General features: G+C 46.1%; 1 protein-coding gene across 2 annotated transcripts in view; it reads left to right on the forward strand.

Moving 5' to 3' along the window:
• Positions 1–15,707, forward strand: part of LOC119452459 (uncharacterized) — a 63,994-nt gene that overhangs the window by 39,651 nt on the left and 8,636 nt on the right. For both annotated transcript variants that reach the window (XM_049667140.1, XM_049667139.1), the window contains exons 5-6: positions 328–482; positions 5,583–5,609. In XM_049667140.1, the coding sequence (XP_049523097.1) occupies positions 328–482; positions 5,583–5,609 (182 nt within the window). The remainder of the gene's footprint in view (positions 1–327; positions 483–5,582; positions 5,610–15,707) is intronic.

Below are 15,707 nucleotides of genomic sequence, written 5' to 3' on the forward strand. Positions count from 1 at the left end.
CTCGCTGGTAACATACATAAACACAAATCAATGCAATGAATCGCCACGTTTCTCAATATAATTTACCGTTTATTGCAGCACCTCGTACAAGCGTGTATTGGTCAATCGAGAATGCAAGAAGAGTTGCATAATACCAAACGACGATACATTTATGCATATTTACCTAATTGGCACGTTTGCCACTAAATACATGACCCTAAAAACAATGCGAATGTTCAATCGAGCCACTGATCGCTTGCGCCAAGATTTCAAGGGGAAAAGGAAAATTTATTTCTGCATGCAAATGCCTCACTAATCATGGTTACTGTAACATTGTTTTTATTGCAGGTTCTTCAAAACTGGAAAAGACTTGTGCGAGTTGCAACATCAACAAAGCGATGGCTTGGAAATGACTGCTTCTGTATGGACTCAGATCACGTTGCTGATTTTCCACCCCGAAATGTCGTCCGCACGGTATCGTGCAAAATGTACAGTAAATTTGGGTGAGCATTGGCTAAGGAGGTGGAGTAAGCACTTATTAGAAAACGAGCACTTCATGATGGCCGGGCCTAAGCCTACCATGAGGGGACGCCGGGGGCTTGCCTCGTCGCCACCTCACGGGCGTCGAGGGCAGAGCTCCGCACAGCCTCACGCAACCTCGACGAGAGGGTCGTGGTGTTAATGTGTGTGTAATGTGCTGGGCACTCCCACAGCATATGCGGAAGCGTAGCCGGATGAGTGCGTACCGCACCGGCAGTTGGGGGTAGAGTAAACGTTTAGGAATATAAGGTGGAGGCGGGCGTGTGAAGGGTACGTGTTTGTAGCAGACGCAGGGTGGTAGCCTGCGCCCGGCTGAACTTGGGGTGAGGTAGCGAGGAGGTTCGGCGACTGAGGTAAAAGGCCTTAACGAGATCATTAAAAGTGGTCAGATTGTCCCTGGTGTCCAACTCGTCTCCAGTGACTCCGGCGCGGTTGACTATAGGCCTCGCGCAATGGAGTGGTCGACATTGTTGAGGTTGGGGAGGTGTGGGTGGACAGGGCCCGCATGGGCCGGGCTCCATGTCAGGGATATCATGCTGTCCTTAGAGTGTGGTGCCTGGCAGATGATGGCCTTTGCTGAAGTTAGTGACCGCTGAGCGAGAGTCACGCACGATGGTGTGACAGGTGGGATCTAGAGTGGCCAGGGCGATGGCCACTTATTCAGCCGTCTCGACAGTGGGGGTAGTGATGCTGGAGGCGTGGTGTAGGACTCCACCGCGTGTGGCGACGGCCACTGATCGTGTGCCATGGGAATATTGGGCTGCATCAACAAATGGGACGCCAGGTACGTGAGCAATGGCTTTTATGATATCTCCTGCCCCAGCTTGGCGCCGGGCCCTGTTATATTCAGGGTGCATTTTAACACGAAAGTGTTTTATGCCGGGGTCCACCAAGACTTCACTGACGTATTTCCGTCACGGAAATACGTCATAGAACATAATACAAAGAAAGAAACCAGAAGAAAAAGTTCCACAAACATGCAAAATTTGGGAATCGAACCCACGACCTCTCGGTCCGCGACGATAGATCGCCGAGCGTTTAACCCATTGCGCCACAAACGCATTTGCAGAGAGCTACACAGACGCGCCTTATATATCTAACACTCCTCCGTGTACCCGCGCTCTTGCTCGGGGCGGTGCCGCCGCCTACGAGCAGAAAAGAGAAGTACTGCATTATGACACTAACGCGCACCGACAGTGAACGCTTCAGTGGTCTCTGCACTACGACGCCTCGATGCCAGCATTCGAAGGGACGCTGGCATCAAGAAGCACTACCAACGCCACCTAGGTGGTGGCGTTCACCGTACTCAGCACAGCGGAGCGAGGCCTCCGCAATTAGCTCTGAAAATGTTTCTGAAGTTGATCGCGGAGGCTGCAATTACGACGCGCTGTACGCGCTGATTTGACTCGGTGACGATTCAGTTACGTGCTTTGTCTTGCGCGTTGTATTAGTGTGTCAGTTACGTGCTTCGTCTTTCGCGTTGTGCTAGCGTGTGCATCGTAGTGCAGCTTCCATATGCACGACGGTTGCTCATGGTCATCGACGTTGGTAGTCGTGATGGAGGAGACGTGCCACCAGGCGTCAGCGTGGGTGCATCAACGCCTAAGGGCGCTTTAGCCACAAAACACCAATAGACATTATATATCAATGTGCAATAAACATTACACTACTTCTGTCAAGACACGTTTCACTTTCGTGTTCTATACCGATTCCTATATAAGAGGGATCAACCACATTTTTTTTTCTAGGAATAGGGTCTGTGTGGATCCAGCTACGGATGTCAGTCTGGATCGATTGTTTGGGGCCCTGTTGCTGATGGCAAATGAAGCCAAGCGTGGAGAGAATAAAGCGTCCCGTTTCAGTAAGGGTGAGCCGTTCAAGCTGAGAGCATCGTTGGGCTTCAATAAGTTCGGCAAGGGTGTTGTGAACTCCCAGTTGGTTGAAGTGTTCAGTGCTGGTGTAATGCGGGAGGCCAAGTGCTTGCTTGTAGACCCCTCGTATGAGGGTGTCGAGCTTGTTTTGCTCAGCTAAGGCTGAGAATCTTTAAAATGAAATATGACACAATCTCCACGAAGGACACTTGAAAATCAAATTTAGGCTTCCTCGGTTTTCGGTATTAGCAATTGTTCTGTTGTGTTTTGCTACTTGAAGTTCCCAACAACTTCTAATTTTTCTGTACCGTGACAATACTGAAAAAGAATACCAATTGTTAAAAAAAGAAAAGAGCTCAACGCCATCGCGGGACCTTTACTAGCATGCGTGACCTTGCAAAGAAACATTTGTGGAGAATAAATGGAGATGACAGATCTCGTCCCCGTTCTTTGGAAATGTTGAGATCGTCAAAAATGTAAAATATAAGACAATGTAACGTTCAAAGGGTCAATAACTAAACAGGTTTTGGGAAAAAAGGTTTTGCACAGGCACCCTAAAGAATATAACCTCAGTAGGATAAAAATAGCAGGCAAATGGCTTTCCCTGGGAGTAGCAATTTAGATGACTGGCACTAGGCAAAGTGGTTATTACTGAAGCTAATTCAAGAAGCTGACAAATGATGCGTTGTGCATCATTTAATATCTTTGAATGGGACTAAAATTTTGCTATCTTTCATCTGCGGCAACCTACTAAAGCGAATAGCACTTGTGGTAGAGAGATCAGAAGTGTAATAAAAAGCTTAACCATCAAGCAGAAAATTTTCGCCTGTATATCGACTGCCTCACGCTGAACTGGAAATGAGATCTAAGGTTCAATAACGGAATACTCTAGTTTGAAACTTTGAAAGTAAAGTTTATAAACATAAGAGGGGTTAGGAATTCCTCAAATTTAGTAAAGGTAAAAACTTAATCACAATGTTTATATAGCCGTAATACTGCGCAAAAAAAACAGGTATCGCCATTCTCAAAGCCGTAGTTGTTCATAAAGTGAACAAATATGCAAGTGATATGTGGGATGATCATTTTTAGATTTTATGGAAAAGTTGCCTATTGCAGATAGCATAATTGTAGTCCCTTGAGGGGAAATATTCAGATAGGTGGACCTTACCTGCAAGAGAAATCTAAACAAATATTCAACTAATAAACAAAAACCCTTAAGTACTTCTTAGTCATTTGATGGCCCATATTGCCATTTGCTCACTATGGGCGATGATATGCAAGACGTATCCACTTGCAATGAATTTACAGAATAACACCAGTTTGGAGATATGTGCGCTTAAACTCACCGTAAATATGCCCTCTAGTTCCACTTTAGTTTTTAAGAAAACGCTGTTTTATGCATGTACGTATTTCGTCTCACAATTTCGGAAATATCTCAAAACTGGTGCCCTCTTGAAAAATCATTTGAAGGGGATACGTCTTGCAAAGTTGTCGACCACAATTCGGAAGTTGCAATACGGGCTGTAAAATATATAATTAAGAAGTAAATGAGTGATCTTTCTTGATTACATAAATGTATTTCGATTTCTCGTGCTAGTAATGTCCGCCTTTTAGAATAATGCAGATCAAGGACAAGAATAGTGCTACCTGCCACAGGTATAATTCCGGAAAACATAGAAATGATCATCCTGTTTAATATTAAACCTTACGTGACGAATTAGGATGCTTACAGGAATTTGTCAAAAAGTTCTATTCACAAAAAATAGTGATATATTTCAGAGCGGTATGTGAACTCTCGTGAACACGACCCTCGCGGGAGTGCAAGACTTGGTCAAATTATCCGAAAAATCGCATTACCAAATGGCAGTAAAATATTCGATTCGGATTTTTTATTACTTGATGTAGTCTATAATGTCTTTTTCGTTTACTGCTGTTGAAGCGTGATTCAACCAGCATGACTAGGAGCGCCCGCTTGTTTCACACTGGCTCCATGTGACGAAACAAGCAGCAACAGATAGCTTCACGGGCGGAAGGAGCGTAGGCTACAAAAAGAGAGAAAGTAAAGCTTATATACACCAACGTTGCACCCATGGAAGCACGTAGTTCATCAGAGGAATTTCATGTGTGTTTCGGCTTACCGTAACAGCTAAGGAGGCGGTGCGGGTCGGTGGAAACTAAAAGAACCAAATCGGCTTGCTTTAGAGTTTCAACTAAACAGTTTTCCTTCCAAAGCAATGTATTGTTTCTTTCGAGGACTGTTTAGCGCATTCGAATCACGTGAGGAGTCGAATTAACCGAGGTCAATATAACGGGAGTTGACTGTACCTGAATTTTGTTCTATTGCAGCTGATGGCCTCTCTAATATCGTTCCTTATTGCCAAGCTACAGAGTTGTGACCCTCGTGATTGAGTTCTTACTTTAAATTCCAAGCTTCAAAAATTTGTATAAAAATACTGAAGGCCTAAAAATGTACTCCAAACAGTCGATAAATTTTAACTTTACCCTCTAAACGAAACAATCCTTATCATATGCCCTGTTGTGGATGCCGAGCAATACTATTTCAACCTTCGCCTCTGTTTCTTATTGATGGACTATTACAGTGTGCAAGTCTAGAAGGTTCATTATTCATTAGGAGCTTCATAGTAAGGTTCACTGCGTTCATTACGGCGTCAGAGCCCGCTGAGGCCTGCAGTACTGCTTAGATTGGTGGTTTAAGCGCCACTGTTCGATGACCAGTCGATTACTTCGTGTCAGCATGTGTTCATGGCTTTAACCTTTAACTGACTTATTTCTTCAACTAAGAATTCCACCTACATTTTCCGGTGTCCTCATGTAGTAATTACCGTGATGTTGCAAATCTTGAATTAAAAACGTGAACTTTCACGGAAGTGCCAGTTTCGTGGACGTGAACCAGAAATCAACGGGATGCTTGCGAATCATTTTAGTTTTCTTACTAAGTTAAAATGATTTATATAAACAAGAAGTGCGGGACCACTTCAATGCAAGACGTAGAAATTCATAAAATCAATTATCTATGATACTGATTTCACTTGTAAACACAATATTTTTTCTTACTTGGCAGACCACGGAGTCTCTAAAATTGTGCATGCCCACGTATCCCGCACTGATAAGCTCAATAAAAAGCATTAATCCTCTAGCAGGGCTAACGGGAGTGCGTTTGGTTTATTTCAGGAAATTCAACAGCGCAATGGTGAAACTGTGAGTAAAGAAAATTTTACTTTTTAGCCTGTTGTGATGGCGAAATGTTTCTAAAGCTTTGAACGATACAAAAGTCTGTGGCAAGCAAGAAAACGCACAACAGATTAGATCGCCACACAAAGGCACTAAAGAAATTTTAATTCTTCGATATACGTTACAAAGTACGTTGTGTAGGCGAAATTGCTTCACTGTGTGGGATGCGAAGATAATTATTGCCGCCATAAGGGCTCTGTTTTTTTTAGGAAAACTCCCCTGAAACTGCTTTATTCTTATTTTGCGTTACAGGCTCCAATAGCGTGGTTTAAATTTTAAAGAATAACTTTATCATTGAAGATTTCGTTCATAACTAATTTAATTAAAAACTAATGATACAGAGTCTCTACCGCTATCTATGGTGTGAAAAAGAAGGAACTGAGGATGGCAGCAAAGTTTAGTACACTTCGCCCAATTGGCTATACTATGAAAGAAAAATAAACATCGCTTAACTTCTAGTCTCCGTAAGAAAGCGTTCGGAAACTGGCAAATAACAAATAGGTGCACGGCTTCCTCAACAACAGAAAAAAAACATGTTTTCACTGCGTTTCTTTTACGTAATTTAATGTGCTCTTCTACCGGAAAAATTGTTGCTGGAGCTTCCAATACGTTGCCCTTCAAAGTTTGTCAGTTCTTTCAAGCTGTTTGGTTTGGTCTTTGTATTTAACCCTTATTTAACTTGAAAATAACGATAGACTTGGTCTAGATTTTTTATTTTTTATGTCTTCTTCATACTGCACAAATACACACCAAATGAAACATGAAAACGTTTCTCGAAAAAAAAAACTGAGATACAGTAGATCAACAATGTTATTGAGCTCACAGGTAAAGGTAGCACTATAGATAGTTTAAGACTGGTGTTTGGTAATTGCTTATGTAAGGTAAGAAACACCGTTTTTACAGTTATACTAATGATTAAAATTACGTAAAATGTGTTTTATATTCTCCAAACAAAAGAACAGATTTCAGTTTAATCATTTGAAGCCAGAAGCGCCTCTGCGCCATAAAACAATGGTGGCCTCTCTGTTAAATAGCTGCTCAAGCGAAACTAAAGGATTACTTCCGTGCCGAGATAGAACATGTAGCTATGTTCTATGTTCTATATTTCTCCATGTAAAGGTGCCTCACTCCTTTGTCGCGATCCGTGCCTTTTAGGGGCGAAGCTCATTAGGGTGTGGGTCGTTCCCTCCTCTGTAGTAGTAGTAGTATTAGTAGTAGTATGTAGCCACCTCTAGTTTATGAATTGCTTAATAGAAGGCGTTGTGTGTCCGTATATGTATGTATACGCATATATACATATATATGTATATGTATAGTATAACCGGAAGCCGACTTCCGCTTCCGGTTCCACTTCCGGTTCCGCTTCCAGTTCCGGAAGCCAGCTTCCGGCTTCCGGAGAACGCTTCCGGCGTTTTTCTCTCTAGTCCGTAGCTAGGTGCGCTGCGGTGCACAAGGGCGTTCGTTCCCGACGCGCGTTCTCTTTCTCTCGTTCCCGACGCGCGCTCTCTTTCTTTCTTTTCCGTAGCTAGGGGCGCTGCGGTGCACAAGGGCGTTCGTTCCCGACGCGCGTTCTCTTTCTCTCGTTCCCGACGCGCGCTCTCTTTCTTTCTTGTCCGTAGCTAGGTGCGCTGCGGTGCACAAGGGCGTTCGTTCCCGACGCGCGCTCTCTTTCTCTAGTTCCCGACGCGCGCTCTCTTTCTTTCTTTTCCGTAGCTAGGTGCGCTGCGGTGTACTTGTTCGTTCCCGACGCGCGCTCTCTTTCTTTCTTGTCCGTAGCTAGGTGCTCTGCGGTGCACAAGGGCGTTCGTTCCCGACGCGCGTTCTCTTTCTCTCGTTCCCGACGCGCGCTCTCTTTCTTTCTTGTCCGTAGCTAGGTGCTCTGCGGTGCACAAGGACGTTCGTTCCCGACGCGCGTTCTCTTTCTCTCGTTCCCGACGCGCGCTCTCTTTCTTTCTTTTCCGTAGCTAGGTGCGCTGCGGTGTACTTGTTCGTTCCCGACGCGCGCTCTCTTTCTTTCTTGTCCGTAGCTAGGTGCTCTGCGGTGCACAAGGGCGTTCGTTCCCGACGCGCGTTTTCTTTCTCTCGTACCCGACGCGCGCTCTCTTTCTTTCTTTTCCGTAGCTAGGTGCTCTGCGGTGCACAAGGGCGTTCGTTCCCGACGCGCGCTCTCTTTCTCTAGTTCCCGACGCGCGCTCTCTTTCTTTCTTTTCCGTAGCTAGGTGCTCTGCGGTGCATAAGGGCGTTCGTTCCCGACGCGCGTTCTCTTTCTCTCGTTCCCGACGCGCGCTCTCTTTCTTTCTTTTCCGTAGCTAGGTGCGCTGCGGTGTACTTGTTCGTTCCCGACGCGCGCTCTCTTTCTTTCTTTTCCGTAGCTAGGTGCGCTGCGGTGTACTTGTTCGTTCCCGACGCGCGCTCTCTTTCTTTCTTGTCCGTAGCTAGGTGCTCTGCGGTGCACAAGGGCGTTCGTTCCCGACGCGCGTTCTCTTTCTCTCGTTCCCGACGCGCGCTCTCTTTCTTTCTTTTCCGTAGCTAGGTGCGCTGCGGTGTACTTGTTCGTTCCCGACGCGCGCTCTCTTTCTTTCTTGTCCGTAGCTAGGTGCTCTGCGGTGCACAAGGGCGTTCGTTCCCGACGCGCGTTCTCTTTCTCTCGTTCCCGACGCGCGCTCTCTTTCTTTCTTGTCCGTAGCTAGGTGCTCTGCGGTGCATAAGGGCGTTCGTTCCCGACGGGCGTTCTCTTTCTCTCGTTCCCGACGCGCGCTCTCTTTCTTTCTTTTCCGTAGCTAGGTGCTCTGCGGTGCATAAGGGCGTTCGTTCCCGACGCGCGCTCTCTTTCTTTCTTTTCCGTAGCTAGGTGCGCTGCGGTGTACTTGTTCGTTCCCGACGCGCGCTCTCTTTCTTTCTTGTCCGTAGCTAGGTGCTCTGCGGTGCACAAGGGCGTTCGTTCCCGACGCGCGTTCTCTTTCTCTCGTTCCCGACGCGCGCTCTCTTTCTTTCTTGTCCGTAGCTAGGTGCTCTGCGGTGCACAAGGGCGTTCGTTCCCGACGCGCGCTCTCTTTCTTTCTTTTCCGTAGCTAGGTGCTCTGCGGTGCATAAGGGCGTTCGTTCCCGACGCGCGCTCTCTTTCTTTCTTTTCCGTAGCTAGGTGCGCTGCGGTGTACTTGTTCGTTCCCGACGCGCGCTCTCTTTCTTTCTTGTCCGTAGCTAGGTGCTCTGCGGTGCACAAGGGCGTTCGTTCCCGACGCGCGTTCTCTTTCTCTCGTTCCCGACGCGCGCTCTCTTTCTTTCTTTTCCGTAGCTAGGTGCGCTGCGGTGTACTTGTTCGTTCCCGACGCGCGCTCTCTTTCTTTCTTGTCCGTAGCTAGGTGCTCTGCGGTGCACAAGGGCGTTCGTTCCCGACGCGCGTTCTCTTTCTCTCGTTCCCGACGCGCGCTCTCTTTCTTTCTTGTCCGTAGCTAGGTGCTCTGCGGTGCACAAGGGCGTTCGTTCCCGACGCGCGTTCTCTTTCTCTCGTTCCCGACGCGCGCTCTCTTTCTTTCTTTTCCGTAGCTAGGTGCTCTGCGGTGCATAAGGGCGTTCGTTCCCGACGCGCGCTCTCTTTCTTTCTTTTCCGTAGCTAGGTGCGCTGCGGTGTACTTGTTCGTTCCCGACGCGCGCTCTCTTTCTTTCTTGTCCGTAGCTAGGTGCTCTGCGGTGCACAAGGGCGTTCGTTCCCGACGCGCGTTCTCTTTCTCTCGTTCCCGACGCGCGCTCTCTTTCTTTCTTGTCCGTAGCTAGGTGCTCTGCGGTGCACAAGGGCGTTCGTTCCCGACGCGCGTTCTCTTTCTCTCGTTCCCGACGCGCGCTCTCTTTCTTTCTTTTCCGTAGCTAGGTGCTCTGCGGTGCACAAGGGCGTTCGTTCCCGACGCGCGTTCTCTTTCTCTCGTTCCCGACGCGCGCTCTCTTTCTTTCTTTTCCGTAGCTAGGTGCTCTGCGGTGCACAAGGGCGTTCATTCCCGACGCGCGTTCTCTTTCTCTCGTTCCCGACGCGCGCTCTCTTTCTTTCTTTTCCGTAGCTAGGTGCTCTGCGGTGCACAAGGGCGTTCGTTCCCGACGCGCGCTCTCTTTCTCTAGTTCCCGACGCGCGCTCTCTTTCTTTCTTTTCCGTAGCTAGGTGCTCTGCGGTGCACAACCCAGCTAGCACAAAAGCGATAGAAAACTGCTTCCATACCGATTCGCCAAGACTAAATGAACGTCTGAAAGACGCACTAAAAATCCGTGCAGACCGTTTAGAAGGTGATAAACGGTCGTATATCGTTGCTAATGTCCGGCGGATATGACTATTGCAAGAAGTTCTAGAATCCTGCTTAAAGTAGTTTCGAAAAATCCTGTCTTGAAATGGGATTTTGTAAGACCATTAGAAGCATTTAAAAAATACAGATTGAATCCTGCTACAATCAGGATTTTGACATCCGTTTTCTTTCACCCTCCCCTCTAGCGCCCCCCTCGTCTCCCTTTCCTTCCCTCTCCCCATGCCCCTGCGGCGTTTCACCGGCCGGCGGCATGCAGGTTTGCGCTTGTGCAATACACGAAACACATACAGCAATAACATATTTTTATTGCAAAAAGTAAACACGACTAGACAAGCTAGCAATCAACATTAAATATGAGGGCCTCCGAGTAACGTCCATCACAGGTATCGACCTTGATAAACCTGGTTTCGAACAGGCTGCTGGGCTGTAGCTCCTTAATTCACCAGGTCTTCTTACTGCAAGAACATTAGGCATGTGTAAAACGTATGTTAATTGAAGCACACTTTTCTTAGTGAACGTATAGTTTTTCAATGCATTGGCAATAAGCACTGCAATATATCTTGGCAATGGGCAGCACTACAATATATTGGTCCAAGCACACAGTTTTCGAGCATTCTACCTTTATTAACATGGTTCTAACATTAACCAATCACAAGTGAAATTCCCTTCTGTTGCCTTGAAGACATACTTTACACCTAACTGAAGGTGTTGCATGTACAATCGCCAACCGTAAGTGTCGGCTATTTTGCTAGCTTTCAGGAGGCTGTTGTCTTGACTAGTTAAGACTGGTAGATGACAGCAGCCTCCTAAACATGTGCGAAGTAGGTGCCAATTAGCATTCAAAGAAAGGAATAGATAATGCATTCCTGATAATGTTGTACGAGAAAAGAGGTAAGTGCGGCTCTGCAAAGGCACAGCTTCGGTGTGACAGCATTGTTACACTACCCCAATTTTATTTGCCACAGATCACATAACCAATTCAGAAATGGTGCAGGCTTGAGCATATACCTAAACACCAGTCTATCAAACACATCGCATACTTCAAATTGAGCAAATATATTGCGATTCTTTAAAATAAAAGACAGCAGACGAGTGCAACCTTGAGTAACAGCGACTATTTGCAGCACGGCTGCTTCAAGCATATACAGTAAGAACTTCAGTTGCTTGTAATTAAATCATTAAAATGTTGCACGCCTATGACTTGCCTGTTTGAAAACCTCCACACAATAACATTGCCAAGCACTTGGAAAGACTTTTTTTACAAAAACAGTGAGTCATCCACACACAAGGTGGGAACATAAGCCGCAATTTTCCACCCAGTTTCACTAACTTTGACCTTGGTGACATTTCTAGTTACGCAATGGGTTAAAGGTTAAGCTCGTGCAGTTTATAAATCAATTATGCTCTAGAGTGCTTGCATATGCAATTTATTGCCTACACCGAAATGAGCCCACACACTAAAACCCACACATGGCGCGCGGCCACGATTTCATCGCCGTTGCACTTTATACGGAATATCACGGCGAAGACGACGGCGGCAAAAATGCGCTTGGAGTGCCCATATAATTTCTATCGCAATAAAAGAAAAAGAACCGCGGCGTAAATTTATCTCTCTCAAATTGCAAGGTCGCTGTTACGTCGTCGCGCCGTAACACGCGTGTTCGAGTCGATGTCTCAACGCTGCGGCTGCGACGCAGAGGGAAACAACGACGGAGGCCCAGTCCGGCCAACGAAACTGCTCACAACCGGCCAACGCTCGCTTCAACGGCAGGAAAAGAAAGATAGAGGGTTAAGCTGGCGCCGGGCCGGTGGCGGGCGCGCGCGGAGACAGTCGAAGGTGGGGGAGCTACGAGGGGGTTGAGAGGGAGAGTGAGGGGAGCCACCGAAGCGACGGGGTCACCTCTGCTGAAGCCGAATCCGCTTCCCTGACACCCTCCTCCCTCACCTTTGACGTGTCCGCGCGCGCCCGGCGCCGCCGTGCTGGCGCCGCCCGCTCCCTACAGCATCGTTTTCTGCGAGCGTTGGCCGACGCGGGCATCTCGTGGCCCCCCTACTCGCCATCTGCTCGCGCGCCGTGATATATAACTACTCTATTCGTACGTCGTGCTGTGGTGCACGAATACTTCAGAAATAAGTCCTTCCTTTAATTCGAACAAACTATCGGGCTCCTTCGAGTTCGAATTATCAAGATACGACTGTATATGTGTCACGCTGAAAATTTAATTCGTACGACTTTAATATGAAATAACAGTTACCTGGGTTCTTGGAGTTCAGGAGTTTCGTGGTGGCCCTTTGGGCGGCGGCGTTTTCGTCTGCCCCTTTCGGCACCTGTAGAGGGTACATGATCGGTGTCTTCACCCTCACGCGCCTTCTCTCTTGCACGTAGGTATGTGCCTGCATAGTAAGTTACAAAAAAACTCTTTATTGTTATGTTGATAAACTCGGAGTATCTATGTTTATAATGTAACAGCAGTGCCTATTACAACTGTATATTGGAATTTTTCTTTTTTAACAGAATTTTGTTACTGCACAGACTTGCAAAAAGAAAACACCAGTGCGACCTCAAAATTTATTTGTTGCATGACTGAAGCCAAAAAATGTTAGGTATCCTAAAAAAAGATGCTGTAAATAGCTACACTGTCGGATTATGTTACAAAAAACAAGGCAACAGTGCACTACATACAGGGTGCTTCATTTAACTTTAGCCAAACTTTAAAAATATGCAAGTGCCACGTACCAGGACAGAACCAAGGTAATGTTGGAGATACTCAGATTATTTTTTGCGTTCCGCCTAGTTAGATAATTAGTTAATTAATTAATTAACTTCTCAATTACTATAGTTAGATGAAAAGTGTCAATGAGAAGATTGTAAAGCAACATGAGAAACCCCTGATACCTACCGCTTTCTGTTTCTCAATATGAGCTACATAAAGTGTTTTTCCAAGTGTGAAAAATGCCTGCCAATATCACGCAAACTGCCTCGAGCGGCCAGTCGTTCGGCAGTTTTGCGTGTGTTCGCGGGCATCTTTCACGTTCGGAAAAATACACGAGTGATCTCGCACAAGAGCGTTGACGGAAGAATGCTGTGGCTACGCGAAGATCGTAGCACGTCTCATCATTCTGCGCCAAACGGGAATGTCATCGTCATCCTAACCATGAATGGTCAACGAAACGTCACAGAGGTAATTTTAGACAGCTTTGGCAAACCTGAATACGCACACAATAAAAGAAACGTATGCAGACGTAAACATGCCTCTTAAACAATATTAGAGATTCCAGTTAAAATCAAGGCGCTTTCACTGCAAAACTTCATTACCGCCTAAAACTCCCGCCTGAAAACCGTAAATAATTAAACACGACAGGTGTCAAAGTGGCAGTGACTACTTACGTGAGCAAAGAAGATGTGGAAGGCAGTCTGGCGCTCCGCAGTTCATGAATGAATACGCGTCAGGAACTTAACGGCTGGTCCTGACAAAAATAACGGTGAATGTAACGGCGGGTTCAAAAGTTACGCAATCTGGAGGGAAGCTGCGCGGAGAGCACAGTCCGCTCGGCTGCTCAGACTGCGTCGGCGCAAGCGATGACGCCGATGAGCCGTCGCGCCACTCCTCGATTTGTCAGGTAGCCGCTATGATACGTCGCGGCGCTGCATCCTCTTGCGACACACGCTGCTCCAGTGCAGAAAAATACTCAGTGTGGCTTCGTACTCGGTACCTGAAGCACTGAAATGCTTGCTAATTTAACTAAGAAAATACAAAATGCGGCTGCTACCATAATGCTAGCACCACCTTACAAAGATAATTTGAAATAACAAAAGTCGAACTTTTTAATGCCTCATTCTTGGCACTTTGCGGTAGGTAGGTAGGTTCTTAACTCGCGTTATAATACAAAAAAGTGATGTGCAACCTATAATGGAATCGAACCTCTGCCGTGGGACACAGCAGCCGGTTCTCTAGCAACTAGACTACGGTGTCTTTTTCTTCCTTTAGGTCAAAGTATAACAGGTTAACCAAACAGACAAAACGAAAACTGCGACAAACAATATCAAAACATTTTACAGTTTGAACCGTCAGTCCAACTTGGCTGACATTGTCATTTAAAATTCTCTGAGCGTTGTCAAGGGAGCTACCCTCGACAGCCACTCGGGAACACAGCAATCATGCGTTCTAAATTTTCCTTCAAAGAAAAATGGCAATATTCGCCAGGAGGGACAGATCGCGTTGAAGTGTATCGAGGACTGTTCAACAATGTCCTCGCGTCGATGACAAAATCAACGTCGAAAGTGGTGCTTAGTTTCCGGAGAAGTTCAGAAACTGCGACAAGCGGAATTCGGTGACTTGTAACCCATGATGCAAGCCATCCTTGAAATTTCACACATTTACGTGGACAAAGACTTGTCTGATTTTCTGCAGATGATGATGCATAGTCCTACGAACCTCCATTTTCGATGCCCGCGCTCATAGGAGGGTCGTTTTGTGGAACAAAATATTCTCTAGAAATGTCTTGCTTATGTGCTTCTACATTTTCTCCTTTCAAGGCAAGGTCACTTTCGTGAAAACTGTCCTTGGATTGAGCATCCTCATGTGGCGAGGATACTTCACTAGAAGCATGGTTACTACTTTTATTAACCTACCATGATACTTATTGGACGGTACTCGTGGCAACAGGACTGGCAGATATCAGTTCGTCATTAACTCTACGCCTCTTCTGACGGTCTGAAAGGTCAGCGTAACTTTTCTTCTTTATTGTGGACTTCATTATGAGCATAAAAAGCAAGCGGCTACCCCTTCAGTGCTCACTCACCACAAGGCAAACACCCGCGCCTGGGTTGATTGCACTCTATTCTAAGAGGGCGAAGCAAAAACAAAAATCAACGTCCGTTTTTCCCGCCAAAAAGCAGACCAAAGAAAAAAAAATCAATAATTGTAGGCTGCTAGCTAGAACAAGCGATTTTAAACGTCTTCTAAAATCCGCCTTATAGCAAGATTTTTCCATCCCAATTGAATCCTTCTCGATGTTGACTTCTTCAATCTAGATTTTTGACGGTCAAAGCGAAATATCCATGAATAAGAATGATTATATCTCTTTTGTGCTAGCTGGGAACCCAGCTAGCACAAAAGAGATATAATCCTTCTTATTCATGGATATTTCGCTTTGACCGTCAAAAATCTAGATTGAAGAAGTCAACATCGAGAAGGATTCAATTGGGATGGAAAAATCTTCCTATAAGGCGGATTTTAGAAGACGTTTAAAATCGCTTGTTCTAGCAGCCTACAATTATTAATTTTTTTTGCTGTTTTCTTTGTTCTGCTTTTTGGCGGGAAAGACGGACGTTGGTTTTTGTTTTTGCTTCGCCCTGTTAGAAGAGAGTGCAATCAACCCAGGCGCGGGTGTTTGCATTGTGGTGAGTGAGCACTGAAGGGGCAGCCGCTTGCTCTTTATGCTCATAATGAAGTCCACAATAAAGAAGAAAAGTTACGCTGACCTTTCAGACCGTCAGAAGAGGCGTAGAGTTAATGACGAACTGATATCTGCCAGTCCTGTTGCCAGGAGTACCGTCCAATAAGTATCATGGTAGGTTAATGAAAGTAGTAACCATGCTTCTAATGAAGTATCCTCGCCACATGAGCATGCTCAATCCAAGGACAGATTTCAGGAAAGTTGCCTTGCCTTGAAAGGAGAAAATAAAGAAGCACATACGCAAGACATTGCTGGAGAATATTTTGTTCCACAAAAGGACCCTCCTATGAATGCGGCATCGAAAATGGAGGTTCTT

The sequence above is a fragment of the Dermacentor silvarum genome, chromosome 5 (genome assembly GCF_013339745.2).
Source record: "Dermacentor silvarum isolate Dsil-2018 chromosome 5, BIME_Dsil_1.4, whole genome shotgun sequence".
NCBI lineage: Eukaryota > Metazoa > Arthropoda > Arachnida > Ixodida > Ixodidae > Dermacentor > Dermacentor silvarum.